The 17,929-nt window shown below is 39.9% G+C and overlaps 1 protein-coding gene across 1 annotated transcript; it reads left to right on the top strand.

Moving 5' to 3' along the window:
• Window positions 1-14,198: 14,198 nt before the first annotated feature.
• On the top strand, window positions 14,199-17,231 carry LOC147609065 (protein NUCLEAR FUSION DEFECTIVE 4-like). The gene is made up of 3 exons (XM_086788346.1): window positions 14,199-14,822; window positions 14,974-15,944; window positions 16,535-17,231. The coding sequence occupies exons 1-3, from the start codon at window positions 14,490-14,492 to the stop codon at window positions 17,001-17,003; spliced, it is 1,773 nt and encodes a 590-aa protein (XP_086644472.1). The 5' UTR covers window positions 14,199-14,489; the 3' UTR covers window positions 17,004-17,231.
• The last annotated feature ends 698 nt before the right edge of the window (window positions 17,232-17,929 follow it).

Here is a 17,929-nt window from a genome sequence, read left to right as displayed (position 1 = left end):
GATCAACCTCCATCGAGGTACTAAAGCGCCTTACGTTTGGTCATGCCAAATGCCTTGAGTATCTCACCTACATATTTTTATTGAGGGATGAAAATGTTATTGGGCTTCTAACACACCTCAATCCCCAAATAATGATACATATGCCCAAGGTCTATCATCTCAAACTCTACACTAAACATCGTATTTGTGATATCTTTTTTTGGTAATCCTCTATCAAGATGAGGCCATCTAGATAGATAACAATGACCATATGCTTTTTCTACTGACAAAAGACATACAAATGTGCATCTGAAGGGTTACGTGGGAGACCAATACTCACAAATTTGTATTGGTCTCCATGGTACCCATACAACTTTGAGGAGTACTAAACTTTAAAAATGAGTTCTTTGGCTTATTTGCCTTTGGCAAGAAGGATTAAGTGTTTCCTAGTAAACTTTGTCAAGGAGTTGGCTTGTGCTTGTGCTTCTTTTGCCTTTGGTGATGAGAAGGATTAAGTGTTTCCTTAGTAAACTTCCATTAGTCGGAGTTGGCTTGTACTTGAACCTTGCCTCGCACTTGTCAATTTCTTTAGTTTTGTGCTAAGAGGAATTGTGCTTGAAGCTTGCATCACCCATGTCGATTTCTTTAGTTTTATGGTGGGAGGAGAAGCTTGCTTCACTCTTGTCAATTGCTTTAGATGAATCTCTTGTTTTTGGTGTGTTTTTTTAATGTTAGTTTAAAATTATTTATGTTTTGTCAATTTCTTTAGATAAAGCTCTTATTTTGTGTGTGTTTTTTGAAGTTTAATTTAAAATTATTAATGTTTAGTAGAATTAAATAAATTATAGAGATTATACATGGGTATTAATTTTGTTTTAAGTGTCAAATAATTTTCACTTCAAGTGTTTATCCTTTTAAAATTGAATATCTTTAGTTGAAAAACATGTCATTTAAATAAGTTAGAAACTATTTTTACTTTGGACCTGATAGAGGATTATATATAAATATTTTAGTATAGAATTATGAGGTAGCCATTTTGTTTAATACACTATAATTAAACCTCTTTAAAATTCAATATTTCCTTGAAATTTTTTATTTGTTTTTGTTCAAAATGATTTTGATACAAAAATGTAATAGCAGTAACAATAAGAATAATACACTATACATTTTATGTTATTGAATAATGAGGCCAAACATATGCGAATGAAACAAACTACTGAATATGAGGCCAAACATATGTGATTGAATAATGTAAGTGAATAATGAGGCCAAACATATGTGAATGAAACAAACTATTGAATACGATTATTGCAAGTTAGGTTTGGAGAGAATCCATGGTTAGAGTCTATAGGGGGTAAGGAGGCTCAAACCATGGAAAATTGAATTGCAATTTCAGTTTCTTGTCATGCTCCTTCTTAAAGAGATCCGAGCTAATGTGAATGTAGTAGTAAGGGAAAAGCAATATTCTCTCCACCCACAAGCATGACTATAATAGGTATGGTTTCCCCTTCAAGAGGGTTTCTTAGCCATCAATTCAAATGATGGGGCATGTGTTGTTTGTTGAGGAATATATAACCACCTATTTGCTTGGGTTTATGGTGGTTAAGGTGTAAATGCTCTGTCTTTTTTTCAATGTAGCCCCTTGTGAGATGGATGTCTAGCTTGTCAGTGAAGAGATTATGCTCCTCCTTGGTGTGGATGTCTTAAAAAGTATCCAAAGGGTGTTCTTTTACAAGGTACTATCTAGGGATCGCACCATTAAATGGTGGGTGAGGGGAAGGATCAATATACTTTTCTTCTTTTGGTGATGAGCGGTGAATCTCACCCTCTTTCAACCCTTCCTAAGGTGGGGCATGAAATAAAAGTCTTGAAGGGTTTATGGATTGCAAGAGCTAGAGGGGACTTTGAGGCCTTTGAAGATCTCTCCCAATGTCATGGAGATGAGAAAGGTTTTCAAGAGTGGAAATGGTGGTTCTTTATCCATTCATCTTGATACCACCACATTCATTATTATTTATTATTTATTCTTTGCTTGAGGGATTGGGTGAGAGACAACCTCTTGAGTGCTTCCATGGGTATATTCCATCCACCCCGAATAGCCGAATTAGAGATCATCTTGCTGGTGGCTTAAAACAAACATTCAAAGTGTACCCCACAAACCATTAAACCTCATTTTTACCCTCTCCATATCTCATTCACTTTGTCTACAACTCCTACACCCTTTTTAAATTCATATTAAACCCACCCACCCAGCCTCTCTTTTACACATTCATTAACCCCTCCCAATCCCTCCTTACATCCCCATTAACTACCCATCACACTCATTTTCCTTTTTAAAAAATATATATCTCTAAACTAAACGAACCCCCTCAATTAATTCAAAATTCCCCTTGTATTTTTTCTAACACCTCTTCCTCTTTTAAGATCTATATTACATTGAAATTACCTTTTTATTCTAAGCATACTTGGTATGCTTATTGGAAGTGCTATCAAAACACCATGTGTATATGTGTTCTTCATTCGGAGTGGTGCACATGGAGGAATACCTTTAGTGATTGGATTTACAAAACTTTTATACACCCATCATAACAACATGTAGGCTAATAAACCAAACATAAGCATAATAATTATAGAAGAAGATTAGCTTGCCTATGTTAGTGGATTTTCAAACCTTTCATTATCATTCTTGGATGCTGAGGCCACAAGAGGTATGCCCCCTGAACAAAACAATATCATTGAATTCAAATCCCCTCTTTTTGTCTCATCAAGCAAATCATCTTTCATAGTAGCATCTTCTTTATCCACAATCTAGGAACCCCCATCAATACAATGTAAACTCATTTACTCACCAAAAACCATGCTACCAAACATAAAGATAAATATGATACATATCGTTTTTCGTTGCTTGAATTTACAAGCCCAAAGTACAACTCCTTCAATAGCGGGCACTTTCTATACACCTCTATATCCCAAAGTTATTACACTTTTTGTTGTGTGTACATTGTGGACTATCCCCAGGATTTACTTCATCTATCGTACCATAACATAATTGAGTCTCATTTTGGGGATCCATCAGGCCAGCATCCGTGGGTTAGCCAACCGGCCAACCACTATAGTGATAGGATCCATTTAGGAATTTGGCTATGTTTTGCCCCGGGTACTACCAGGGAAAAGAGTTCCCAGGCCCCAGCGCTTCAAGCAAACTTCAAGATAGTCACACCACTTACACACCCAATATGAAATTGCTTCTTTCACAGATTCAGCTCTCTTTAAAACAATCTTTTAGTGAAACCATAGTATCATTGATCATAATCCTCCAAAATATCCAGGTTGAATTCTAATTTTCAATCATTCTTTCATCGATGTACCTATGGCATCATTGGCAACCAGAACACTCACTACGTGTTCACTTAGGGGCCTTTTCAATAGTTCCTAGCTCTATATTCACTTATGAAAATCCAGATGGACTCCCCGTTGAAGATCAACAAGATCAACCATATAAAAGAGCCATGGACTCATCCGTTGAAGACCAGTAAGGACAATCAACCAGATCCATGCTCGAGTTCATAAAACAACTCTAACTCCTTGTTCCATTTTCTTCCTCGACGCACGTGTGGATATCTTCGGCGACCTAGAGCCCGAGCACCGTATGGTCAGCACCCTCTAGGTTCCTTTGCAGGTCACCTAGCGCTTCACTCATAGGCCTCTTCCTTGGTCCCTCATCCACCGTACCGGAAGCTCGCCATTTAAATCGAACCGAGGCCGGTCAAGACCTCGGTCGACCTTGCTACACAAGACGTCCTCTGTTGACTCTCTGTGAGCTATTGCAACTTTATCAATTAGGTCTCCATGACCTCATTCACAGGATGGTCAAAATACTTCCCCAGCATTCTTGACATAAAACAGTCATTTAAAAACATGTCATAAATACAGTTTCTAACGAACTCTCATCTTTCCACATTGTTCCACATCATTTCTCGTTATTCCACATTCTTCTACATCAATTCACATTGCTTAATCCACATCCAATCATATGAATTCCAAATGTCATGGGAATTCCTCTTTTTGCATAAAAATAAAATTACTAAAATTGCCTCTTTTCTTAATTACTTATTTATGCATAAACACTAAAAATTAGTTTTTCATGAATATGATGAAAATCATTATTTTAGCATAGGATATTCAATCCTAGAATGTGGTAGGAAGTCCTCTTTTCACATTATGCTAAAAAATGAGCTATGTATTAATTTCTAAACATTTTGCCATAGTTTCGCTGCTATTACTAATAATTTTTAATATTTCTAAAAAGAATAAGACTTTGTAATACAATTATGATAGAATAACTATCCTTAATCTTAAATCCAAATTATGGAATTAAATCATAAATTTACCATAATTTTATTAACATAAAAGCTATTTTCTTAACCTCTAGCTTAACAAGCTTAGAGATTGATTTTGAATTAATAATTTATCGATGAGAAGCATTCATTTGCTAAAGAATTAGTCATAGGAATGAATATTCTTTTGGGAGAGAGAGATATACATAAAAAGCATCCTAATTAAGCATAAAGATTAACTTTTTTGTGATCAATCATTAGAATTCTTATAGAAAGCTTGTTTGCATTCAAAACAATTAATTTGAAACTTCTCAAGCTTGCGAGGGGTTCAGAGTGAAATCATTGAGAATATAATCAAAAACCATGAAATTATTCTTACCTTTAGGTTTGGCTTGCTTCTTTATCTTAGAAGGAAGCCCCCAACCAATCAATTGGTTTAGTATGTTGAGAAGAAAGCTCCAAGGATTTTTGAAGAGAGAGAGAAGCTCCAATCTCTCCAAAAGTAGAGGATTTTTAAGGGGGATAATAAAAAATATCATTATTTTAATGTAATACTGGCATGGTATAGTTCATAGATTTTTACAAAAGACTAAGGATCTATTTATAGGTGAGGGAGGCCACTAACCAAGTCCAACTGGGTTCTAGAATTTTTCAAGTTCAATTTGACTCAATTTGGACAAGATTTGGACTAGTTTGGCTCCCTTTTTGATTTGGTTTGATCGAGGAGAGAGGAGAGATAAAAATATCATAATTTTTTTGAATTAAAAACTCATCCACATGTGTGAATTAGGTGCCTACCTCAAGAGTCCCCCTCTCCTTACCAAGGTGTCAAAAATTCATCATTATTCTAAAATATCTCATTTTTTTGGTAATATCTCATAGTTTTTAACTAATAAACCTTGTATTCAGTCAACTCTTCATCTTATGTGAGCATTTACTCATTTTTGGGTATTTTATTTTATTCTTTGGATTTATCTCATCCCAACATTTAGACCATAATCCAAAAATTTCTAAAAATGTAGAGCCTTAGGCTAAGGTCCTTTATACACATTTTCAATAAATTCCAAATGTACATTGGAAAAAATTCTTTTTGAATTTCTATTTCAGGGGAATCTATTTTAGACATTAGGAGGATTTTTATATCCAAAGATATCTTAATTTAGGATTATCTCCCTCTAGGCCAAAATAGGGTAAAACAAGATCTTTATTCTATTTCAGAGAGGGGAATAATTACAAGAATAGAAGGGGAGGTTTTTACACCTTTACACCTCAAAAGCTGGAGAGTGGAATCTTACACCCCAAATGAAGAAAGAAAAAGACAACGAAGTGCAGAGCCATCCAGTCCAAGCAAGAGAAGACGGTTGGAAGATGAAGTAAGAATACCCCAGCTGACCTCCCTACAAAAAATGGACTATCAACAATTCTTGCAAGAGACCGTCGAAGGGCTTAACCTCTTGTATTGCTTTTACCATGTAAGCATAATGATGGGCTATATATCCGTCATATCTCAACCTGTCAATAGGGTATCTAACCCTCGTAGACCTGGGTACACCTGGATCACTACTAGGTGTCCTCAAAATTGCCCTGGTTCTCCTTACACCAGAAGTAACCACAGACGGAATTCTAAGCTCCTCATCAAGGCTTTGCTCAGAGCCACTAGAGTCACCATCCACATATGAGTGACATGCTGACAGATCAGGCACAAAAAGTTGATCTACCTTTTCCTTCCCTTTCCGTGATACATGTGTACCTACATCATTCCTCCTCAACCTACGTGACCATGGGCTAACATTGGATCCACTCTGCTGAGGACTCCCCAGGTCCACTCTGCACATGTGATTGTTGTTCTACATGTGGTGCAACATCAATACTTCTTACATCTACATCTTCTGTTGCCTTCACTCTACTGGTGCATACCAGCTACTCATCTCATCAAAGACAATATCTCTGCTTACTCCCATCTCACGAGTGGTAGGGTTATAGCATCTATAACCTTTTTGCTTCATAGCATAACCAATAAAGATACATTTCTTTACCTTTGGATCTAACTTTGTTCTCACTTCATCAGGAATATGTACATATGTAATACACCCAATCACTTTCAAGTGAGACACATCCGGTCTTATGCCTGTAAACTTATGTTACATGAACAGCTGTAGTGGGTGTCCTGTTCATAATGTACACAATAGTTGCTCTCCTTCTTCCCAAAAGTAATGTGGCATATTCTTTTCAGCCATCAAGGCACATGCCACTTCTGCAATGTGCCTGTTTTTCCTTTCTGCAACACCATTCTGTTGCGGAGTGTACCTGCACATAAACTGCCTCTTGATTCCCTGCTTTCTCAGTAAATCGTTGAACTCATTGGAGAAATATTCTCCCCCACCATCTGATCTTAGGCATTTTATTTTCATGCATTTTTCCTTCTCGACCAAGGCACATGCCACTTCTGCAGTGTGCCTGTTTGTTAGAAAAGAGAAACATAGATAGAGAGAGTGAGAGAGGGAGAGTGAAAGGGAGGGAAGAGAGAGGGGGGGAGGGAAAAGGGTGGGGGAAGGAGATAGAGAGTGGTGTGGGTTGGGCTGGGCTGGCCGGTGGTGGGCGGAGATGGTGGTGGAAATAGTTAGAGAGAGATTGTTGAAGTAGAGAGCGAGGACAGCCAAGAAAAGCTCCCTCCACCAAGATCCCTCGGTGACTATCCCCCTTCACATTGATACTTGTCATGATTTTAGCTTTTGTATATAGCCTTCTGTATGTGTCTTTTTGTGCATGATCACCCTTCTATTTTGAAGACTAAATCATTATAGGAGGGAATGGCTTGTAATAAAGGGATTTAGGATGCACATGCACATTGGGAATGGGAATAGGTACATGGGGCTTAGAGATATTTACACTTGGTGTTAGGGCATGTGGACCTTGGGACTATAAAAGGCACATTGGGAATGGGAATGGGGCTTAGAGATATTTACACTTGGTGTTAGGGCATGTGGACCTTGGGACTATAAAAGGCACTAGCCCTAGGACTATTATACCCTTTTTGATATTTTCTTGATCATTTGATATGAAAGACACCTTGTCTTCTTAGAGTACATGGTACTTCCATCCTTGGGTTTACATGGGAGCTGGCCTACGACCTTTCATGTGTGGCTTAACACATGGCTTCCCATGGATATAACTTAGATCCATTCCCATATCTCAACTTGGTTATGATACCTTCATAGCATTGGTATCAACAAAACCATGGATTCCCTTCATAGCATGAGTAGGAGGGAGGAAAAAAGAGGAAATATGAAAAGGGGGGAAATAAACGGTAGGAAGGCAAAAGTTTTTTGAATTATGATCAAATCACCTTGTTGTCATGAGTGCAAGGTACATCTACCACTTCGCAATGTTTTAATTAAACCTCTAAATATTTTATTTGAGAAACTTTACCTTCTCAAAGTTAGTGGGAAGAAGATTCAAAAACATCCATGTTACATGGATCTTGAATCCTAGATCTCTTATTAGCTGGACCATTATTTTTTTAATGCTTTCTTATGCGGCCCTTTTTAGTCCAAATTTCACCTAATATTAGTTTGCTTGTATCTATGATGATACGATAGCAAACACGAAAGGATATTGTGGGTCCTTCTAAAGAGTGGAGTGGATGGAAGACAAAAAATAGAAAAGGGAAAAGTAGACTACTAAGCCTAGAGACATAGTGGGCAGGTCTCTATTCTTGAGCATCTAAATCAAGGCCTTTGGAAAAGAAACCTTGATTAGATCCTTCTTTTAGATGTAGAGGTGTAAGCCTCAAAGTTCCAAAGGCAAAAAAAGGTATGCAATACATGACACGAGAACGGCAAATCAAAATAGCAATCATAGAGCCACGACGATAGTGCATTAGCAACTCTCTTATGATAACAATCAGAAATGCTATTAAAAAGTGATGTCGATGATGATGTGAACTCGCCCCATGGAAATCGAATGAAGGGAAAAAGTAGTAAGAATAACCCATGGTGAAGGGTGTGAACACACCTCACACAACACAAGGCGTGTGAAACCATGACGTGTGAACAAGCCCAAATAATGCAGCAATGTGTGTGAACAAGCCCACAATGCACCAAAGTGTGCAAACAAGGCCGCCAATGCTTCAATAAGCATGAACAAAACCCAAAGCACATAAGCACCCCATACAAAACACAAAACACAATCACATGTGAACAAAACCCAATGATCCACAAACAAGCCCAACAATGTGCGTGAAATCCCCAAAACAATTCCCAAGGGTATGCCATGTGTGAAAGAATCATGGACGTATGTGTGAGCGACCACTAGCATAAGTGGTGGTGTAAAAGCATAGCCAAGGGTGAAAGTCAAGCTAAGGTGTGGAAATGTAAAAGAGACTAGGTTGAATGGGTAAAAGACAAACCATAATGTGAATGACAAAAAGCTAAGGTTGGACTAGCTAAGGTGTGGAAAGGTAAAAGAGACTAGGTGTAAGAGCTTGGCTAGTCACTGTACATAGCCTAGAACAACTACACGCTATCTCAGCTTTCATCACCTCTGTTGAAAGTGAGGCCTTGGAGCTTGTGAGGTTGAGACTCTGAAGGTGATGAAGCCCATCAAGAAACTAGAGATGCTACACTGCTGTTGTCATTGATCCTTCTTTGCATTGCTGAGCTTAAATGCGATGAAGCCTACACTCACTTGATGAGAGTATAAACTGTGGGGTCCCCCCACTAAGGGCGGTGCCACCCTTAGTGAGGTGTCCCTCCACTAAGAGCGGTTGCCCTTAGTGAGGGGACCCTCCCCTCACTTAAGACCACCTCTCTCTCTCTCTCTCTCTCTCTCTCTCTCTCTCTCTCTCTCTCTCTCTCAACTGCGACCACAACCGTGACCTCCCCCCCCCCCCCTCTCTCTCTCTCTCTCTCTCTCTCTCTCTCTCTCTCTCTCTCTCTCTCTCTCTCGATAGTGATATCGTCACGTTAAATCAAACACATCATTGTATGACTAGTAAAGCAATTGTGTAAGTGTTGTTATATCTCTCTCCCACTTACGCAAAGCGATTGCGTAAGTGTTGTTATATCTCTCTCCGAGTTACGCAAAGCGATTGTGTAAGTGTTGTTATATCTCTGTCCCACCTTTGCAATTATGCTCTTTTTTGTGGTTTTACTGAGAGTAATTTGTAAGCAAGCAATTGCGTAAGTTTTGTGTTATCGCTCTCCCACATTTGTAATTCTACTCTATTTTATTGTTTTACTGAGAGTAATTTGTCTTGCATTTGTCGATGCGTTTAGATTGATCCAAACACATCAAAGGAAACCCCACATCCAAAGCATACACAACGCTTAAAGAGCACACCTGCTAGGTAAGCAAGCCAAGAAGTGACAAGTATGAACAAGAGGAGGAAAATAGTGCAAGAAGATGATGATGATTGGATCCTCCTTAAACAAATCCACCACGATCTTGAAAAAAAGGTGCCTCTTCAAAATCCATGAAAGCAACAAAGGAAGTAGGAGAGGTGAAGGAGGGACCTGAAAAAGAAGGCAAGAATGAAGACCACTTCATGGTTACACGTGCAACTCGTTTATGACTAGAACTCCTACAAGACAGTCTAATCGAAGTAAAGGTAATTGTTATCCACTTTTTACCAAATCTTGCATAAGGTATTTTTATGGCTCCCAAGCACAACTTGTGTGTGTGCATTGCAGGTGAAGAAGTCCACTCCTTTGCCACCTATTTCCTTGTGCAGACTTGTGCCTAACCTCTATACGAAGAGTCTAATTTAGGTACAAGAATTTGGTATTATCATTGGTACTATGTATCAAGTGGCAACCATTATAGCATAGGCAGAGCAATTTGTCTTCCCCTTGACACCCTGGTGAATGTGCAATGTACAACACAGGTTGGAAAGGTGTTTGGACAAGAGGTAAGCAACACTAACCATAGAGGTTGCCATTGAACATCACTTTTTGTTATAATAAATCATCTCATACTCTTGAGAGCATACATATACCCTCGGCACATATACCTTCACGACGAGCATAGTTGGAGTAAACCATACACAACCTTTCTCGCCTGATTATACGATTGATTCTTGCACCATGATGCATTGGGGAAGACATATACCCTCATCACCTACCTTCACGAGCATAGTTGGAATAAACCATACACAACCTTTCTTGCCTGATTATATGATTGATCCTTGTACCATGATGCATTGGGGAAGACACTGCCTAGATGGGACAGCATGGCGAGGTATGGTGTTGAAGCGTCATGCAAAAAAAGGACAAGTGATAGTAGAGCTTTATGTAGGATGTGGAGATTATGCTACGGTAGCGTGCAAATTAGGCATGAACATTATTTGTATTGATCCCGAAGAGGACATTGTGGAGGGTGTCTTTATGAAGATTTCATTGTAGTGAAATAAACATATTTGTTTGTGAATATTCAAGTAACTGGGTTTAGAAATTATTTATGATTATGTCATGATCTTATTTTTCATATGAAAAAAGAGAGAAAGAGGGCGAGAGCAATGCATGTTGGGGTTTTTCAATAAGATATCATTGATAATTTCAACGATGTTTATGTGTGCAACATGTCATACAAAGTAATAAACAATTGACATTTTCTATATTGTGTGGATGAATAAGGTAGTGTTAAGTTTGTAGACTCGAGGATCTATACGCAAAACATGAGTTAAGTGTACTGTGTTGAGAAATGAGAAGGAAAGAGAGAGAGAGAGAGAGAGAGAGAGAGAGAGAGAGAGAGCAAAGAGAAGGATGGATGGAGGGAGGGAGGGAGGATAGAGAGAGAGAGTAAAGAGAGAGAGAGAGAGCAAAGAGAAGGATGGAGGGAGGGAGGATAGAGAGAGTGAGTAAAGAGAAGAATAGAGAGAGTGAGATAGGGAGGACAAAGAAAGTGAGCAAAGAGAAGGACAGAAAGAGAGAGAGGAGGCTATAGAGAGTGAGCAAAGAGATGGATAGAGAGAGAGGGGGAGGATAAAGAGAGAGAGAGGAGGCTAGAGAGAGTGAGCAAAGAGAAGGACAGAAAGAGAGAGAGGAGGCTATAGAGAGTGAGCAAAGAGATGGATAGAGAGAGAGGGAGGATAAAGAGAGTGAGCAAAGAGATGGATAGAGAGAGAGGGGGGAGGATAGAGAGAGTAAGCAAAGAGAGAGAGAGAGAGAGAGAGAGAGAGAGAGAGAGGAGGATATAGAGAGTGAGCAAAGAGAAGGATAGAAAGAGAGAGAGGAGACTATAAAGAGTGAGCGAAAAGATGGATAGAGAGAGAGTGAGCAAAGAGAAAGATCGCGAGAGAGAGAGAGAGAGAGAGAGAGAGAGAGAGAGATGAGAATATATATATAAATAGAGAGAGAAAGAGAAGGAGGATAAGAGGAAAGAGGAGGATATATATATATATATATATATATATATATATATAGAGAGAGAGAGAGAGAGAGAGAGAGAGAGAGAGAGATGGTAGATATAGAGAGTGAGCAAAGAGAGAGAGGGGAGAGAGAGACAAGGGAGAGAGAGAAGAGAAACAAAAAGATGTGAGATGGTTAGAGAGAGGAGAGGAGAGGAAGGGAAGATGGTAATGGATAGAGAAAGAAAGGGAGGAGCAAGGGAGGAGGCTGGGAGGTGGTGGGTAGACATGGTGGTGGGAATAGTTAGAGAGGGATTATTCAAGTAGAGAGAGAAGGAAATCAAGAAAAGCTCCCTCCAAAGCCCCCTCCACCAAGCTCCCTTCGGTGACCATCCCCGCGCATGGTGGGGTTCAACATGTTAGAGATTAGCATTAATGGATGTATGGAGCTTTGTTGGATGTATGGAGCTTTGTTGTTGGAGCCTTTTATAGCTAGAATAGTACCTCCAATATTAAAAACCTGGGTGGTTTTGGCTACATAGCATGTGACAAATGTTTTACAAGTGGACCCTTCTTGCTTTGGTTCCTTCCCAAAAAAATAATGGGCCTTCTTTGAAAACTCATGTCCTATTGCCCCCCCCTTTTTATTTTTGCGGTAGGCCCTTCTAACCGATAAAAAATATCATTCTTTACCTTTAGCAAAAAGAATGTGCTTGGGTTTTTTAAAAGTTGACTTCAAGCTTTTGACATTATGTGAGCTTTGGCCCTTGAGAAAAATGGTGACCTTCGCCTTTGGAAAATAATATGGGGGCCTTTGAAAATTAAATTACACCACCCTTGGCCCTTTGGCCTTTTAAAAATAAAGGTGGACCACTCCCCTCTAGTTTTTGTGTACGTCCTAAGGGGGAAACCTTGAAATTTAAAATGAGAGAGATTCACCTAATTATAGAGAGAAAAAGGGGACTCCTTTGCATATTTTTTTCAAATATACAAGGGATGTGCACGATGCCACAAGTGGGGATTTGTCCTCTTACTTTCAAATATTCCCTTGTAAGATTTTATAAGTCCCTATTATTCTCAAGCATGTGGGGGATCTAAGATTTTGTAATTGCTTGTCATTCTCAAGCATGTGGGGGTCTATTAATATTTAAGGGTTTCCCTTTGTATGGTCTAAAATTGCAAGTTGAGATCATTATTATTTCAAATAAATAATTTTACTCAATTTTCAACGGGAACCTAATTTGTCCTCTTTGTGAGCCCAATTTTGACCAATTTTTAGGGGCAAGTATTAAGGATTCACTTAGATTAGCTCAATATGTGCATATTCTTAAGCAAAAATAATGTTAAAAATTATGTGAATCAAGACCAATTAATCAAGATTGTTTCAAGATCTCAATCATCCCATGACGGTAAGGAATGGCTTAATTCAAAATGAGGCCTAGTTTGATGCTACTAGTTAATGCACTTCACACTCAATTTGCACCCCAATTAGTGGCCAAATATTTAAGCACATTTCATAAGGTAACTACTCCATTATGCCAAAATCAGCACATTTAAGCACAAAAGAGAGCAATTTAAACAAATTTCAAATGACTAATTTCTCACATAGTTAGGACTCTTTGAGTCTTATAATGCAAAATGAGTCTTATAATGCAAAATCAAACACTTTTCTAGCTTCTAACCAATCAATCAAAATTAAATCAACAAACACAAAACAACACATTTAGCAATGCCAAATCTGTATATATTTTGTAGTTTGCAATGGGAGACTCCATTGGAATCGAAATAGAAACGCACAACAAATCAAAGCTTTATGGAAATTCCCATGGGCAAGTCCAAATATGTTTACCTTTTTTGTCAAGGTCGTAGGAAACTTATCAATAGCCAAGCTCAAGAGATTCACCGTTGTGTGTAGATAGCTCAATGTTGTACTTCTCACACACTCGTCCTCACACAAATGTGGTTCCTCCTCTAATGAGTGGTTTCCTGATCTAGTGAGTGGTGCAACCACTCACACTGCGAAGCTCTATGTAGGAAACTTATCAATAGCTAATCTCAAGAGATTCACCCTCGTGTGTGGAGAGCTCAATGTAGTACTTCTCCTACACTCATTATCGTTTGAAACTGCAATTTATCCAGCTAGGGTCGGTATTTTTTCAAGCATTATGGTAGAGCTTGCCTAGCCTATCTACATGCAAACAATGGCCTAGGTGACGATGGTTTTTTGAAAAAAAAACTTGTTAATGTTTTTAAATATGTAATATGAAGTTTTTTTTGCAAAAAGGAGGAGGGGGGGGGCAAAATTCAACTTGCCCAACAGGCTTGTTCAGGGCTTGGGTTTGAAATGCGGCCCTCAACTTGAAAGGCCACAAGCTACACCAACTTAGCCCCTCAACTTGAAAGGCCACAAGCTACACCAACTTAGCCAAACACTCACTCACTCTCTCTCTCTCTCTCACTCTGTCACTCACACACATGAATGATTCTCTAATATAAATAACATGATCATAGTCAACATGGAACACTCACTCTCACTCTGTCACTCACACACATGAATGATTCTCTAATATAAATAACATGATCATAGTCAACATGGAACACTTGTGTGTGTGTGTGTGTGAGAGAGAGAGAGAGAGAGAATTATTCTCTAATATAAATAACATGATCGTAGTCATCATGGAACACTCGTGTGTGTGTGTGTGTGTGTGTGTGTGTGTGTGTGAGAGAGAGAGTGAGAAAGAGAGAGAGAGAGAGAGAGAGAGAGACTATATAGTGAGAAAGAGTTGGGTAGTAGAACTAAATATTTCTCTTTGTGGTGGTGGTTTTCCATGGCCTTTTCCAACTCCAAAGAGCGGGCAATGTTTGCTAGAAGGTGGGCTGGCTTTGTTTCAGCCATATGGGCGATGCTTTTCTCGGGCTCTTATACTTTTCCTAATTATTCAACAGCCCTCAAGGAGGTGTTGCGCATCAACCAGCAGCAGCTCAATCGCCTCAGTGTCGCCAAAGACATTGGAGACGCGTGTGGTATTTTGGCTGGCATCCTTAGCGACTATCTGCCTGCTTGGGTCCTCCTTTGCATTGGAGCTTTCGTTGGATTCGTAGGCTATGCAATCCAATGGCTTGTGGTCGCTCAAATCATCAACCCATTGCCTTACTGGACCGTGAGCTTCTGAATAATCATCCTTAGATTAGCTTAATCATGATGAAATTGCTAGGCTTAAATTTATGGTTTATTATTAATTTTGGGTTAATCCAGTGACGGAATGAGCATGTAATTGACATCAGCTGTGGGTGATTTCTCTGCTTTTCTAGATGTTCATAGCCGCAATGCTGGCAGGAAACGCCGTATCATGGATGAACATTGCAGTGTTCACTGTGTCAGTGAGGAATTTCACGCGCAGCCGTGGTCCTGTGGTGGGTCTGTTCAAGGCCTGCATGGGGTTATCAGCTGCAGTTTTCTCCAACATCTGTGACACATTCTTCTCAAGCTCGGCTTCCATGTATCTGCTGATGCTGATGACCATCCCAACCACATTCTGCATCATCACAGCCATCTTCTTCGGCCCAGTGCCGCCTGCAGAAACCCAAGAAGAGGAGAAGGCAGAGCAAGACAGCCTCCTAATCTTCAACATCATAGCCTCTACAATGGCCATCTACATTATTGTTCAAGACTTTGTACCAGATGATCTCAAGCAAGGCCCAGCTAAACCAGTGGCCTTGATCCTCCTCTCAGGCCTCCTGGCAGCCCCAGCCTTTGTCCCTCTTCTACTCTTCTTCAGGATGAAGAAGGGTACTGGGAGCCTTAAAAATACAAAGGAACAGGTTCTTGAAGACGAAGAAGAAGTCTTAAACGGCAATGGAGAGCATGAGGCTAATGATAATAGTGGTTATCCTAATGATGGCAGCAAGTATCCTAATGATAATAGTAGAAGCACTGAACATATAGAGAAGGTTGAGTTGGGGCAACCTTTGCTTGATAATGATGAATCACCATTAGAGAAGCAGAGCAAAGCAGGGCAGCAGTGCTGTGGTGGGTCTGCTTCTTCTTTGATAGAGCTTGGGGAGGAGAGATCAACCCTCTCTCTTTTCAAGACCTGGCATTTCTACGCGCTCTACTTTGCCCTCTTTTGTGGAGCTGGCTCTGGCATGGCCTTCATCAACAACTTGGGACAAGTGGGGCAGTCCTTCGGCTTCAGTACAGTCACCCTCTTCACCTCTCTCTTCAGCTTGGGCAACTTCCTCGGCAGAATCACATCAGGCAACGTCTCAGAGTACTTCCTAAGGTACACTCCGGCTCTAACATTTAAATATATACTAGTTCTGCACCCGCTGCTGCGGCACTGCCCCCCCCCACCCATGCACAGTCTGCCCTTTTGTACATCCTGCCATGTGGTTAGAGGAGGAGGAGAGAGTTTTAGAGGAGATACGCAGAGTCTGCCCCTTTGTACGCCCCTGCCACGTGGTTAGAGGAAGAGGAGAGGAGATGGTTTTCGAGATGATACGGGTTAGAGGAGATACATGGCTAGAGGAAGAGGGGAGATGGTTTTAGAAGAGATTAGAGGAGACTCCATAGAGAGTCTGTTTTAGAGAAGATTAGAGGAGATGCTAGAGAGAGTGACAAGTGGTAGGGAAAAACTTGTGAGTGATAGAATAGATACATGGTTTTTTTTAGCAAATTTTAGTCCTTTGGATTTTGTTGTATTATACATTTTATATATATATATATATATATATATATATATATATATATATATATATATATACTTCAACCATATGTTTTATTTTCCATTTAAAGTTAAATTTGGCAACTTGGAACAACAACAGAAAGATACATAAATACTTAATAATAAATATTGAATGATTTGTATGGCAGGCAGGTGGGCATGCCAAGGCCAGCATGGATGGGGGTGGCAAAGGTACCAATGCTTGTGTTGTTTGCATGGCTATCAGTGGGGTCAAGGGCATCGCTCTATGTGGGCTCGTTAGTACTAGGCTGTTGCCATGGCGCTCTTATAACGCTGACCATACCCACAGTTTCTGAGTTTTACGGGCTGAAGCACTTGGGCACCAACTTCATGGTCACCAACACCCATCTTCTTGCAGGCTCCTACGTCTTCTCAAGCACGGTGGCTGGTTACTTGTACGACCGGCAAGCCACGTCTGAAAGCGAGGACGGTAGCCTGACATGCTATGGCTCTGTTTGCTATGGCACCACCTTCCGAATCCTGGCGGTCTTCCTCACTATTGCCCTTGCCTTCGACGCCCTCCTCACACTTATCAGTAGGCCCCTCTACCAAAATATCAAAGCCATCAACACCAAATCTTGCAGCAAAACCAAGTGACAATCATCGAAATTAGCTCCCATGCTCTCTCTCTCTCTCTCTCTCTCTCTCTCTCTCTCTCTGTGCACCCAACAGAGTTGTTGATAATAGCACAAGAAACACTAGGCGCAAGAAGTGAGCAAGAAGCTCAACTCATTTCCATTGATAGATTTTGTCACAAGTCCCAAATACATTAATTTATAGGAAAATGTTCAACAACAAATACTTGGCAAAACAAATACACTCTCAACACTCCCATCCACAATGACGCAAGCTCTCAAACCAAATACTTAGCAACAAATACTGTCTAACACTCCCCATCCACAATGACACAAGCTCTAATACCATGTTGTAGGTAGCTAGAATGTCTTAACATATTTCCAATGCATCCCCTATTACTAGCCACAAAGGCACCCACGATCTATACATGTGGGAGGCTAGTGTCACGGATGAGAGCAAGCTTTCCATCCCCAAATCATGAGCATGAGGGAAATTAGAGAAGCGCATTTGTCCCTTGTAGACACCACATAGCTCCCCTATGATGTAGGATAAATCTACCTAAGATGGTGTCAATTCTACCCCCTCTCCCCTCCCCTTTTGGCACACAGCTTTTTGGTCTTTCTTTGGTTTAACTTTTCACATACATCACATACCTTTTGAGCTTAACAACCACATAACAACACCCCAATGTAAAGACCTGAGCTCCCCCACAATCACCACTTTTTAGAACTCACCCCTAGTGGTGGATTTCTTAGACCTCCATGCATTGGACCTTAGGTTCCAATCGCTTATACTTTGAATTGATTCCTCAAAATATACTAATATCCTCGCGATGTATTCCCCAAATGAACCTACATTAAGAATACTTGCGCATGCATATGCATAGATCACATAAGGAAAGTCATGAGTGGACTCAACTCCTAGGTATTGGCCTTCACCCTTGATCT

This window comes from Cibotium barometz, chromosome 52 (assembly GCF_041138505.1).
Source record: "Cibotium barometz isolate CiBa-2024 chromosome 52, ASM4113850v1, whole genome shotgun sequence".
In the NCBI taxonomy this organism is placed as follows: Eukaryota; Viridiplantae; Streptophyta; class Polypodiopsida; order Cyatheales; family Cibotiaceae; genus Cibotium; species Cibotium barometz.
This window is presented reverse-complemented; position numbering and strand designations above follow the sequence as displayed.

Bases quoted from the DNA above. Each gene is read 5' to 3' on its own strand.
- LOC147609065 (XM_086788346.1), top strand. From the start codon at position 14,490: ATGGCCTTTTCCAACTCCAAAGAGCGGGCAATGTTTGCTAGAAGGTGG. The intron at 14,823-14,973 runs GTGAGCTTCTGA...CTGCTTTTCTAG, and splicing joins ACCCATTGCCTTACTGGACC to ATGTTCATAGCCGCAATGCT. The intron at 15,945-16,534 runs GTACACTCCGGC...TTTGTATGGCAG, and splicing joins GTCTCAGAGTACTTCCTAAG to GCAGGTGGGCATGCCAAGGC.